The 14463-nt window shown below is 43.9% G+C and overlaps 1 protein-coding gene across 1 annotated transcript in view; it reads left to right on the forward strand.

The window, feature by feature from the left end:
* Nucleotides 1-2254: 2254 nt before the first annotated feature.
* LOC142246666 (endogenous retrovirus group PABLB member 1 Env polyprotein-like) overlaps nt 2255-14463 on the forward strand; it is a 110268-nt gene continuing 98059 nt past the window's right edge. The window contains 1 exon segment of the mRNA XM_075319731.1: nt 2255-2452. Coding sequence (XP_075175846.1) covers nt 2255-2452 — 198 coding nt within the window.

The following is a 14463-nucleotide window of genomic DNA, read 5'->3' on the forward strand; positions in this document are numbered from 1 at the left end:
ATGAAGAACATATTGAAGAAGGAAATGACATATCAGACCTTTTTTTTTTCAACAATCTTTAAAAACGCATAAAAACGCAGTGAGCAAAAACGCAGCAAAACGCAGCCAAAAACGCAAAAAGCACATTTTTGATGCGTTTTTTGTGTGAAAAAACGCACAAAACAATGCAGTGTGTGAACTTAACTAAGCGTTTCTATGACTATAAACGCAGCTATAAACGTAAGGGGTGGGTAGTACAATCACGTGTACAAGAAGAGGATTCCTTGTGTTGGCACAGAAGAGTGGATCCTCCTGGTACCGCCACCCCTGCTTCCACCTCCCATCCGGCACCATGTCCAGACAGGAGGTGGAAGCAGCTGCGAAATCAAAAGTGAACAGTAGAAAAAAGAATATCATATTCACCTGTCTGCAGACTCCCGGGACACGTCCAATAGCTGCAGGACCTGGCGGTGATTAGCTCATGCAGTCACCTGATGGTTGCTACTATTGCAACGGTGATCACTGATCACCTGATTCCCGGCGCCGCTATTCACCGGCTGTGGCATCCAGTCCCTGCATGTTTGCTGACTCTGTAAAGAGCACCGACATACAGGAACTGGGAGCCAAGCATGTGCCCGAGTATCTCGCAGGTACTCGCCGAGTATACTGAGTACGGAGATGCTCAGGCGAGCACCGCATACTGGCGACATACACTGACAGGACCTAGCATGACGTCATAGCCATGTGACCAGTGTGTAGCCAATGAGATAATACACACATGACTGGTCACATGCTATGACATTACGGAAAGGTTCTATCATCAGTGCTGGTTATCCGGAGGACACAGCGATGATCGGAAGGAGAGACGGAGGGAGACAGTCTGCAGGACGCATCGCGGGACCTGTAAGTATAATGACAATGTTTATTATTAACTGTATGTGTATACTGTATCTATAATGTGTTTATGTTTGCATGCCATTGTTTTCAATGGGGTTCGAAGGTGTTCAACGAACCGAACTCGAACACTAGGGGGTGGCTCATCTCTAATAGAGAGGATACCACTGCAATAATAAGGAACTATGATAGCCTTTATTTCCAAGAAAACATGATCAGGGTCACGGCAGATGTAGACAGCCTATATATGTTAATTAGGCATGAAGACGGCTTGAAGGAAGTCTCATGGTTTTTACGAACAAGCAACACAGCGCAATGATTATGTCACGCTCCCGACCCAACCACGCCGCTCACCACCCGTCGCTCCAACCCCTGGGGTCCCTCCTCCCCGCCGAGCCCGCTCTCCTGCTACCCCGTCCATACCTTTTCCCCGTCGGTCCTGGCCCTGCACCGCTTACTCACTGCAGCCACCTGCGCTCCAGCGTCCTGCCTCTCCTCCTGTGGTCTCGGCTCTGACTTCTGGGTTCCGGCTCTCACACATGCACCCTAGGAGGCGCACGCGTACACTCTCCTCGACTTAAAGGGCCAGCACAACTGTCCGGAATATCACTAATAAGTAACCTTGGGTATTTAAGACTTGCTACTCCCCATGACCAGTGCTTGTTCAATGTGTCCCTGTAGCTTGTCTCTTGTACTAGTTGTTCAGGTCCCTCTATGCCTGTACTTGGTGTAACTCTGTCTCTGCTTGCATATCCTGAGTACTGTTCTAACCACACACTCCAGCCTGATCCCAGTAATCTGCACTAGTCTCCGGTTCTGGACTTCAGCCTGATGCCGTTAACCTGTAATAGTCTCCACCTCCGGACCTCAGCCTGATCCTGCTAACCTGCACCAGTCTTCTTCTGGACTTCAGCCTAATCCCTGTGAACTGCACCAGTCTCAGTTCTGGACTTCTGCCTGATCCCATTAACCTGTACTTGGTCCAGATCGGATCCTGCATCCAGTGACTCTTGCTGATCCCGGCTTCCGTGCATCTAGGCGCTCTGCGGTTACGCCCGACAGTCCCTGTATAACGGTTCGCTCGAGGCGGCGTAGAAGGGGAGTCTGGTGCATGGTCCAGTGGGTCCACTCTCAGGACTATCCTTACAGATTAGCAGAACTCTTACTTCTTCTATTGGAATTCATCTTAACACACAATTGCTTTATCGGTAACCACCAGATATGCCTCCATCTTTGAGGAACTGGGATGGGTGCGGCCTGTGCCCCTTTGTAAGCTAACTTGTTCCTTGAAGCCTTGGAAATAGAATTCTTAAAAAAGAACAAAATTGATCAAGTCCGTTATTGACAACATGAGGGCACTCTCAAACAACTGGAAGAAATCATGATTAAACTGAATACTAATAACCTCAATATTAAAGTCACCTATGACTATGATCCAAAACTGAGTTTTCTGGATATAGAAATTCAACTAACATCACAAGGCTACCTGGAAACAGATATCTATCGTAAGATGATGGCAACCAATACCATCTTACAAGCTGAGTCTTCCTATCCCACAGGCACTATTCATGGAATTCCAGTAAGTCAATTCTTGAGAGTGAAGAGAATTTGCTCAGCTGAGGAAACATTTAAATCTTTATGAACGATTCCGTGAATGAGGCTACAGCCACAGGACTACCCAATAGGGCTATAAGAGAGAAAAAATACACCAAGAAATCAATTGCTATATAAGCGGTCAACAAACAAATAAGATAAATCAGGTAACATTGTATGAATGATCACCCAATATAAGAACCAATGGGACAATTCCAACAAAAATAACAAACATTCAAATGTACTCCTTACTGAACCATTTTTAAAACATACTCTTTTTCCGAAACCATCCATTGCTGCCAAAAGATCAAAAAACTTATGTGACCTTATAGTAAGAAGTCATTATTAACCAACTGCCAAGAATCAGATTTCTAAGATAACCAAAAAGCTTCTTTCCATGCAGCCTATGTAAAGTGTGCAGAAACATGACAGATGCAAGTAGTTGCTTAGAGAGATGTGCCTTGTGAGGGGACTTCTGCAGTAGGGTTTGAGGAGTAAAGACATGGTGCAGTGTGAGAAGTCAGTCAGAGAACCCTGAGGCAAGCTTATAAAAGTGCGGAGCCTACGGCTCACTCCGGCGGGCTCAGGGAAGTCATGCGACTAGACATCATCTGGGCCCAGAAGTGGACAGCAGTGAGAAGAAGAGTGGGGGAATGGAGCCACAGGTGCCTGGCAGCTTGCAGATGAGATCTACAATAGTAGATAGATTGAGTTTGAGTACCCCAAAAACACAGTGCCATGTCTGTCATAGTGTGGAAAAAATAAACTGTTCAAGTTTTTGTTTGCCAAGAGCATTCAGTGTCATGTTTGCCTACTGCATCTCTGACGGGGACCGGCTGTGGGGTGATGGACACCAACCCAAAGAAAATAGTCCACATTGGGAACTTAGGATGAATCACAAATGGGTTGATTGAAGCGATTTGTCACTGTTACAGAAACAGGAATGATGGTGATTATTTAAAAAACAAAAACAAATACTTAAAGGGGTGGTTCACCCATATTTTTTATTGTCTAGATTGATATTATATTGAGAAACAATGTTTCTCTCAAATACCTTATGTTGGCAATAGTGCCTGTGAGCGCTATTGCAGACCGCTGTTCCCCGCTCCGTGACCCCCGTGCTCTGTGACGTCCGGGATCCGGTGACGTCACGTTAAGTTCCTGACACCGTGACCGGCTGCAGTGTCCATGAGTGATGGGCTGTGGGTGGTGTTTCACTGCTCGTCAAAGCCCATCAGCTCCCTCCTCCCTTACAGCAAAGCGCTGCAAGCAGGAGTCACGCTAGGCTGTGACAAGCAGGGAAACACTGCCCACAGCCCAGTGAATCAGGAAGACTGGGGCCAGCCGCAGGGATGTGACATGTCCGGAACTTGACGTGACGTCAACGGATCCCTGAGGTCACAGAGCCCGGGGGTCACAGAGCGGGGAACAGTGGTCTGCAATAGCGCCTCTCACAGGCACTATTGCCAACATAAGGTATTTGAGAGAAACATTGTTTCTCAATATAATATCAATCTAGACAATAAAAAATATGGGTGACCCACCCCTTTTAAAACAAATGCAACACGTTTCTAGAAAGATCAGTGCTCTTCATCAGGCATGATAAAACAGGAATCTAGGTACAATTTAAAGCACACACAGTGGGTGTGGTACAGGAATTGAATTAATCCTTTCAGGTCATGTACAAATTCCATTCTTTACTGGACACCTATTCAAATAGGGATTCAAGCACACATAATATACAATAGCTAAGATACAGGGATCAAATTAACCCTTTCAGAGCATATACAAATACCATTCACTACTATACACCTATGCACAAAGGAATCCAAACATGCATAATGGATGTGGTACAGACATCAAATTGACCCAATCAGGGCATCCAAAATTACAATTCATTACTAGACACCGCTTCACATAGGGATTCAAGAACACAAAATAGGTGTGTTAAAATGATCAAATTAACCCTTTCAGGGCATATACAAATACCATTACTAGGCATCTATTCACATAGAAATTCTAGCCTACATAATAGGTGTGAAAAAGGTATCAAAGTGTGTGTGTGTGTGTATATATATATATGTATATATATGTAATGTATATATATATATATATATCTATATATACTGTATATATATATACAGTCATATGAAAAAGTTTGGGCCCTATTAATGTTAACCTATTTTCTTTATAACTATTTGGGTTTTTGCAACAGCTACTTCAGTTTTCATATATCTAATAACTGATGGACTGAGTAATATTTCTGGATTGAAATGAGGTTTATTGTACTAACAGAAAATGTGCAATCCGCATTTAAACAAAATTTGACTGGTGCAAAAGTATGGGCACCTCAACATAAAAGTGACATTAATATTTTGTAGATCCTCCTTTTGCAAAAATAGCCTCTAGTCGCTTCCTGTAGCTTTTAATGAGTTCCTGGATCCTGGATGAAGGTATATTTGACCATTCCTGTTTACAAAACAATTCCAGTTCAGTTAAGTTTGATGGTCGCCGAGCATGGACAGCACACTTCAAATCAGCCCACAGATTTTCAATGATATTCAGGTCTGGGGACTGGGATGGCCATTCCAGAACATTGTAATTGTTCCTCTGCATGAATGCCTGAGTAGATTTGGAGCGGTGTTTTGGATCATTGTCTTGCTGAAATATCCATCCCCTGCGTAACTTCAACTTCGTCACTGATTCTTGCACATTATTGTCAAGAATCTGCTGATACTGAGTTGAATCCATGCAACCCTCAACTTTAACAACATTCCCGGTGCCGGCATTGGCCATACAGCCCCAGAGCATGATGGAACCTCCACCAAATTTTACTGTGGGTAGCAAGTGCTTTTCTTGGAATGCCGTTTTTTTTTGCCTCCATGCATAATGCCTTTTTGTATGACCAAACAACTCAATCTTTGTTTCATCAATCCACAGGACCTTCTTCCAAAATGTAACTAGCTTGTCCAAATGTGCTTTTGCATACCTCAGGCGACTCTGTTTGTGACGTGCTTGCAGAAACGGCTTCTTTCGCATCACTCTCCCATACAGCTTCTCCTTGTACAAAGAGCGCTGTATTGTTGACCGATGCACATTGACACCATCTGCAGCAAGATAATGCTGCAGGTCTTTGGAGGTGGTCTGTGGATTGTCCTTGACTGTTCTCACCATTCATCTTCTCTGCCTTTCTGATATTTTTCTTGGCCTGCCACTTCTGGGCTTAACAAGAACTGTACCTGTGTTCTTCCATTTCCTTACTATGTTCCTCACAGTGGAAACTGACTCTGAGACAGTTTTTTATATCCTTCCCCTTAACAACTATGTTGAATAATCTTTGTTTTCAGATCATTTGAGAGTTGTTTTGAGGAGCCCATGATGCCACTCTTCATAGGAGATTCAAATAGGAGAACAACTTGCAAGTAGCCACCTTAAATACCTTTTCTCATGATTGGATACACCTGCCTATAAAGCTCAAAGCTCAATGAGGTTACAAAACCAATTTAGTGCTTTAGTAAGTCAGTAAAAAGTAGTTAGGAGTGTTCAAATCAAGAAATTGATAAGGGTGCCCATACTTTTGCACCGGTCAAATTTTGTTTAAATGCGGATTGCACATTTTCTGTTAGTACAATATACCTCATTTCAATCCAGAAACATTACTCAGTCCATCAGTTATTAGATATATGAAACTGAAATAGCTGTTGCAAAAACCCAGTGTTATAAAGAAAAAAGCTTAACATTAATAGGGGTAGCCAAACTTTTTCATATGACTGTATATATATATATATATACAGTATATATATATATATATATATATATATATATATATATATATATATATATATATATATATATATATATATATATATATGTATATATATATATATACATATACACATATATATATATATTATATATATATATATATATATATATATATATATATATATATATATATATATATATATATATATATAAAAGTGCCTTGCGAGAGTATTCGGCCCCTTTGAATTTTTCAACCTTTTGCCACATTTCAGGCTTCAAACATAAAGATTATTATTATTATTATTATTATTTATTATTATAGCGCCATTTATTCCATGGCGCTTTACAAGTGAAAGAGGGTATACGTACAACAATCATTAACAGTACAAGACAGACTGGTATAGGAGGAGAGAGGACCCTGCCCGCGAGGGCTCACAGTCTACAGGGAATGGGTGATGGTACAATAGGTGAGGACAGAGCTGGTTGCGCAGTGGTCTACTGGGCTGAGGGCTATTGTAGGTTGTAGGCTTGTTGGAAGAGGTGGGTCTTGAGGTTCCTCTTGAAGCTTTCCACGGTAGGGGAGAGTCTGATGTGCTGAGGTAGAGCGTTCCAGAGTATGGGGGATGCACGGGAGAAATCTTGTACACGATTGTGGGAAGAGGAGATAAGAGAGGAGCAGAGAAGGAGATCTTGTGAGGATCTAAGGTTGCGTGCAGGTAGGTACTGGGAGACTAGGTCACAGATGTAGGGAGGAGACAGGTTGTGCATGGCTTTGTATGTCATGGTTAATGTTTTGAACTGGAGTCGTTGGGCGATGGGAAGCCAGTGAAGGGATTGGCAGAGTGGCGAGGCTGGGGAGTAGCGAGGGGAGAGGTGGATTAAGCGGGCTGCAGAGTTTAGGATAGATTGGAGGGGTGCAAGAGTGTTGGAAGGGAGGCCAGAGAGCAGGAGGTTGCAGTAGTCGAGGCGGGAGATGATGAGGGCATGCACTAATGTTTTTGCAGATTCTTGGTTAAGAAAAGCACGGATCCGGGAGATATTTTTGAGTTGTAATCGGCATGAGGTGAAGAGGGCTTGGATGTGTGGCTTGAAGGATAGAGCAGAGTCGAGGGTCACTCCAAGGCAACGAGCTTGTGAGACTGGGGTGAGTGAGCAACCATCAAGTTTGATGGAAAGGCTTGTTGGAGGAGATGAGTGAGGAGGAGGAAAGACAATGAACTCTGTTTTGTCCATGTTAAGTTTTAGGAATCGTGCAGAGAAGAAGGATGAAATAGCAGACAAACATTGTGGTATTTTGGTTAGTAGAGAGGTAATGTCAGGTCCAGAGAGGTAGATCTGTGTGTCATCGGCATAGAGATGATACTGGAAGCCGTGGGACTCTATGAGCTGTCCCAAGCCGAAGGTGTAGATGGAGAACAGCAGGGGTCCAAGAACTGAGCCTTGAGGGACACCGACAGATAGGGGGCGAGATGAGGAAGTGGTGTGAGAATGGGAGACGCTGAAAGTTCGGTCGGTTAAGTATGAGGAGATCCAAGATAGGGCCAAGTCTGTGATGCCCAGAGATGAGAGAATCTGTAGTAGGAGGGAATGGTCTACTGTGTCGAAGGCAGAAGACAGGTCCAGGAGGAGGAGGATAGAGTAGTGTCGCTTGGCTTTGGCGGTTAGTAGATCATTGGTGACTTTGGTTAGGGCAGTTTCGGTAGAATGATGTGGTCGGAAGCCAGATTGAAGCCGGTCAAAGAGGGAGCAGGAGGAGAGGTATGAGGACAATTCAAGATGGACATGCTGTTCTAGTAGTTTTGAGGCGTAGGGGAGAAGGGATATGGGGCGATAGTTTGACACAGAGGATGGGTCAAGGGAGGGCTTTTTGAGGATGGGTGTAATAGAGGCATGTTTAAAGCATGAAGGGAATACACCACTTGCTAGTGATAGGTTGAAGAGATGGGTTAGGGCTGGGATGAGGACTGCGGTGATGTTGGGGATGAGGTGCGATGGGAGCGGGTCCAGTGCACAGGTGGTTAGATGTGATCTTGAGAGTAGAGTGGAGAGATTGTTTTCTGTCATGGTGGAGAAGCTGGATTTGGAGGAAGAGGGATGAGTAGCTATGATGAGGGGCTGTGGTGATTGTGGGCCAAAGCTTGCTCTGATATTGTCAATCTTCCGCTTGAAGAAAGAGGCAAAGTCTTCAGCTGAGATGAGAGGAGAGGGAGGTGGTGCCGGAGGACGGAGGAGAGAATTGAAAGTGTTGAATAGCTGTTTAGGGTTGTGAGAGAAAGAAGATATGAGGGATGAGAAGTAGGATTGTTTTGCAGCAGTGAGTGTGGACTTGAAAGTGGTGAGGGACTCTTTATATGCAATGAAGTGCTCAGTGGAATGAGACCTCTTCCATCTGCGCTCAGCAATTCTGGAAGCCCGTCTCAGTTCTTTAGTCTGCCTTGTGTGCCAGGGTTGCCTGTTGATTGTGCGGGTTTTGGTGTGTGTGAGGGGGGCAGCTGATTCGAGAGCTGCAGAGATTGTAGTGTTGTATAAAGTTGCAGCGGCATCTGCATCATGTAGAAATGCAATGTCTGTGAGGGGGAGAAGGGACTGAGAAAGGGCGTGTAAATCAATGTGTTTGATATTTCTGCGAGGGTGTGAAAATTTGTGGAGGGGGGGTTGGATACTTGGAGAAGAGAGGGAAGAGAATGTGAGTAGGTTGTGGTCAGACAGGGAAGAGGCGAGTTAGAGAGGTTAGATAGGGAACAGAGGCGAGTGAAGATGAGGTCCAGCGTGTGGCCATCTTTGTGAGTAGCTGCAGAAGACCATTGGGTGAGGCTGAAGGAGGAAGTGAGTGTTAGAAGTTTGGAGACAGATGAGTGGGAAGTGTCAATGGGGATATTGAAATCACCCATGATGATGGTGGGGATGTCGGTGGAAAGGAAGTGTAGTAGCCAGGTGGTGAAATGGTCAAAAAAGGCAGTGGCTGGTCCTGGAGGGTGGTAAATGACAGCCAGCTGAAGGTTGGAGGGGGCGTAGATGCGTACGGAGTGCACCTCAAAAGAGGGGAGAGTAACAGAGGGTGGTAGTGGAATTGTTGTAAAGGAGCATTGGTCGGACAGGAGCAAACCAACTCCTCCACAATGCTTGTTACTGGGGCGGGGGGTGTGAGAGAGTTGGAGACCGCCATAAGAAAGTGCAGCAGGAGAGGCAGTGTCAGAGAGGGTGAGCCAGGTTTCTGTGATGGCGAGGAAGGAGAGTTTATTAGTGATGAACAGATCATGAATATAGGATAGTTTGTTGCAGACAGAGCGAGCGTTCCATAGAGCTCCTGTTAGTGGGACTGGGGGAGCGGGGGCTGGGTGGATGGGTATGAGGTTTGCGAGGTTGCGGAAATTTGTGTTAGGTTGTTGAAGAGGGTTTGAAGTGACAATAGGGATGTGGTGAGGAGGACCAGGATTTGAAGCAATATCCCCAGCAGTGAGGAGAAGCAGTGAGAGTGTTAGTAGGTGGGAGCAGGAGAGGCCATGAGATGGACGTGTGCGTCTGGAGACACTGGGTGAAATGTGGAGGAAAATATCTGAGGGGAAGGTGAGATGGGTGGGGAGGATGGAGGGAGAGATGAATAGTTCATTACTGGCTTTAGGGATCAGAGGGGGCAGTAAAAAGTGAAGTATTATAGGGGAGAAAGTAAAGAAAAATGCAAACATTGTTTACAGTGACTATGTATTGTGATATAATCACTGGTACTATGCTGAGAGGGTTAAGGTGTGTTACCTGGGCCGGCTCTGTTGTGGACAGCTAATGAGATAGGTGGGACGGCTGTTCACCATATCTCCACCTCGGGGTGTGGTCCCAGGAATGAAAGTCAGGCCTCTGGACACACTCAGGGCCCTGCTCTGAACTTCCTGTGGTGAAGGAAGTAACCGAGTTTGTCTGGGGGTGGAGGTGTGGAAACCTGCTGTCTGAGAAGGCTAGGCTGGGACTTCTGTGCCGGACTGAACCAGGAGACCTGGTGTTTGGGGAACGTGCCTGTATCCTGCTTGTAATGCCATTGTTGTATGCAGTCCTGGCAGTATGCTGTGTAAAGTCTGAATAAAGCAGCCTGAGAATAAGGATGTGCCTCCCGTGTTTACCTGAAGCCCTCATGCTGAGTGAGTAACCCCCAATGTGCAAGGTGCAACATCACAGTATGCAGGTACCTTCCGGTCACTTCCGGCCCAATTCTGGCCTAATTCAATGCATCATACTTATATGGTGCATACTTGTCATGGTGCAGACGAAAAGTCTTGTGCAGACTTTTAATTGCCCCACTATATACACATACAAGTGCACTCAGCTGTGAAGGGGTGGGTTGCAAGACTAACCCCTTGATCACTCAAAAAAAAAAAAAAAATGCAGCTTAACATAGGCAACATAAACAAAGGTCATAAAAGGGGGGTGCAAAACAGGGGGGGAAAGATCACACAGATGCTGGAGGATGTCAGGAAGATATTGAAGCAAAGAAAGAACAGGTCAGATATAGTGCAAAAGTAGAGTGCATGAATTGACATACCAGGTATTAGCACACACAGCAGAGCAATGTGGAGTGAAGATCAGTTCATGGGAAAGTAGAGTGCATGAATTGACATACCTGTGGGAAGATAGACATGGTGATTAGATGATGGCAGATGATAGATGATAGATGACCAAGTGCATCATAATATCTCTGGCCTAATTCAATGCATCATACTTATATGGTGCATACTTGTCATGGTGCAGACGAAAAGTCTTGTGCAGACTTTTAATTGCCCCACTATATACACATACAAGTGCACTCAGCTGTGAAGGGGTGGGTTGCAAGACTAACCCCTTGATCACTAAAAAAAAAAAAAAAATGCAGCTTAACATAGGCAACATAAACAAAGGTCATAAAAGGGGGGTGCAAAACAGGGGGGGAAAGATCACACAGATGCTGGAGGATGTCAGGAAGATATTGAAGCAAAGAAAGAACAGGTCAGATATAGTGCAAAAGTAGAGTGCATGAATTGACATACCAGGTATTAGCACACACAGCAGAGCAATGTGGAGTGAAGATCAGTTCATGGGAAAGTAGAGTGCATGAATTGACATACCTGTGGGAAGATAGACATGGTGATTAGATGATGGCAGATGATAGATGATAGATGACCAAGTGCATCATAATATCTCTGGCCTAATTCAATGCATCATACTTATATGGTGCATACTTGTCATGGTGCAGACGAAAAGTCTTGTGCAGACTTTTAATTGCCCCACTATATACACATACAAGTGCACTCAGCTGTGAAGGGGTGGGTTGCAAGACTAACCCCTTGATCACTCAAAAAAAAAAAAAAAATGCAGCTTAACATAGGCAACATAAACAAAGGTCATAAAAGGGGGGTGCAAAACAGGGGGGGAAAGATCACACAGATGCTGGAGGATGTCAGGAAGATATTGAAGCAAAGAAAGAACAGGTCAGATATAGTGCAAAAGTAGAGTGCATGAATTGACATACCAGGTATTAGCACACACAGCAGAGCAATGTGGAGTGAAGATCAGTTCATGGGAAAGTAGAGTGCATGAATTGACATACCTGTGGGAAGATAGACATGGTGATTAGATGATGGCAGATGATAGATGATAGATGACCAAGTGCATCATAATATCTCTGGCCTAATTCAATGCATCATACTTATATGGTGCATACTTGTCATGGTGCAGACGAAAAGTCTTGTGCAGACTTTTAATTGCCCCACTATATACACATACAAGTGCACTCAGCTGTGAAGGGGTGGGTTGCAAGACTAACCCCTTGATCACTAAAAAAAAAAAAAAAAAAAAAAAAATGCAGCTTAACATAGGCAACATAAACAAAGGTCATAAAAGGGGGGTGCAAAACAGGGGGGGAAAGATCACACAGATGCTGGAGGATGTCAGGAAGATATTGAAGCAAAGAAAGAACAGGTCAGATATAGTGCAAAAGTAGAGTGCATGAATTGACATACCAGGTATTAGCACACACAGCAGAGCAATGTGGAGTGAAGATCAGTTCATGGGAAAGTAGAGTGCATGAATTGACATACCTGTGGGAAGATAGACATGGTGATTAGATGATGGCAGATGATAGATGATAGATGACCAAGTGCATCATAATATCTCTGGCCTAATTCAATGCATCATACTTATATGGTGCATACTTGTCATGGTGCAGACGAAAAGTCTTGTGCAGACTTTTAATTGCCCCACTATATACACATACAAGTGCACTCAGCTGTGAAGGGGTGGGTTGCAAGACTAACCCCTTGATCACTCAAAAAAAAAAAAAAAATGCAGCTTAACATAGGCAACATAAACAAAGGTCATAAAAGGGGGGTGCAAAACAGGGGGGGAAAGATCACACAGATGCTGGAGGATGTCAGGAAGATATTGAAGCAAAGAAAGAACAGGTCAGATATAGTGCAAAAGTAGAGTGCATGAATTGACATACCAGGTATTAGCACACACAGCAGAGCAATGTGGAGTGAAGATCAGTTCATGGGAAAGTAGAGTGCATGAATTGACATACCTGTGGGAAGATAGACATGGTGATTAGATGATGGCAGATGATAGATGATAGATGACCAAGTGCATCATAATATCTCTGGCCTAATTCAATGCATCATACTTATATGGTGCATACTTGTCATGGTGCAGACGAAAAGTCTTGTGCAGACTTTTAATTGCCCCACTATATACACATACAAGTGCACTCAGCTGTGAAGGGGTGGGTTGCAAGACTAACCCCTTGATCACTCAAAAAAAAAAAAAAAAAAAAAAAAAAAAAATGCAGCTTAACATAGGCAACATAAACAAAGGTCATAAAAGGGGGGTGCAAAACAGGGGGGGAAAGATCACACAGATGCTGGAGGATGTCAGGAAGATATTGAAGCAAAGAAAGAACAGGTCAGATATAGTGCAAAAGTAGAGTGCATGAATTGACATACCAGGTATTAGCACACACAGCAGAGCAATGTGGAGTGAAGATCAGTTCATGGGAAAGTAGAGTGCATGAATTGACATACCAGGTATTAGCACACACAGCAGAGCAATGTGGAGTGAAGATCAGTTCATGGGAAAGTAGAGTGCATGAATTGACATACCTGTGGGAAGATAGACATGGTGATTAGATGATGGCAGATGATAGATGATAGATGACCAAGTGCATCATAATATCTCTGGCCTAATTCAATGCATCATACTTATATGGTGCATACTTGTCATGGTGCAGACGAAAAGTCTTGTGCAGACTTTTAATTGCCCCACTATATACACATACAAGTGCACTCAGCTGTGAAGGGGTGGGTTGCAAGACTAACCCCTTGATCACTCAAAAAAAAAAAAAAAAAAAAAATGCAGCTTAACATAGGCAACATAAACAAAGGTCATAAAAGGGGGGTGCAAAACAGGGGGGGAAAGATCACACAGATGCTGGAGGATGTCAGGAAGATATTGAAGCAAAGAAAGAACAGGTCAGATATAGTGCAAAAGTAGAGTGCATGAATTGACATACCAGGTATTAGCACACACAGCAGAGCAATGTGGAGTGAAGATCAGTTCATGGGAAAGTAGAGTGCATGAATTGACATACCTGTGGGAAGATAGACATGGTGATTAGATGATGGCAGATGATAGATGACCAAGTGCATCATAATATCTCTGGCCTAATTCAATGCATCATACTTATATGGTGCATACTTGTCATGGTGCAGACGAAAAGTCTTGTGCAGACTTTTAATTGCCCCACTATATACACATACAAGTGCACTCAGCTGTGAAGGGGTGGGTTGCAAGACTAACCCCTTGATCACTCAAAAAAAAAAAAAAAAATGCAGCTTAACATAGGCAACATAAACAAAGGTCATAAAAGGGGGGTGCAAAACAGGGGGGGAAAGATCACACAGATGCTGGAGGATGTCAGGAAGATATTGAAGCAAAGAAAGAACAGGTCAGATATAGTGCAAAAGTAGAGTGCATGAATTGACATACCAGGTATTAGCACACACAGCAGAGCAATGTGGAGTGAAGATCAGTTCATGGGAAAGTAGAGTGCATGAATTGACATACCAGGTATTAGCACACACAGCAGAGCAATGTGGAGTGAAGATCAGTTCATGGGAAAGTAGAGTGCATGAATTGACATACCTGTGGGAAGATAGACATGGTGATTAGATGATGGCAGATGATAGATGATAGATGACCAAGTGCATCATAATA

The sequence above is a fragment of the Anomaloglossus baeobatrachus genome, chromosome 7 (genome assembly GCF_048569485.1).
Source record: "Anomaloglossus baeobatrachus isolate aAnoBae1 chromosome 7, aAnoBae1.hap1, whole genome shotgun sequence".
Taxonomy (NCBI): domain Eukaryota; kingdom Metazoa; phylum Chordata; class Amphibia; order Anura; family Aromobatidae; genus Anomaloglossus; species Anomaloglossus baeobatrachus.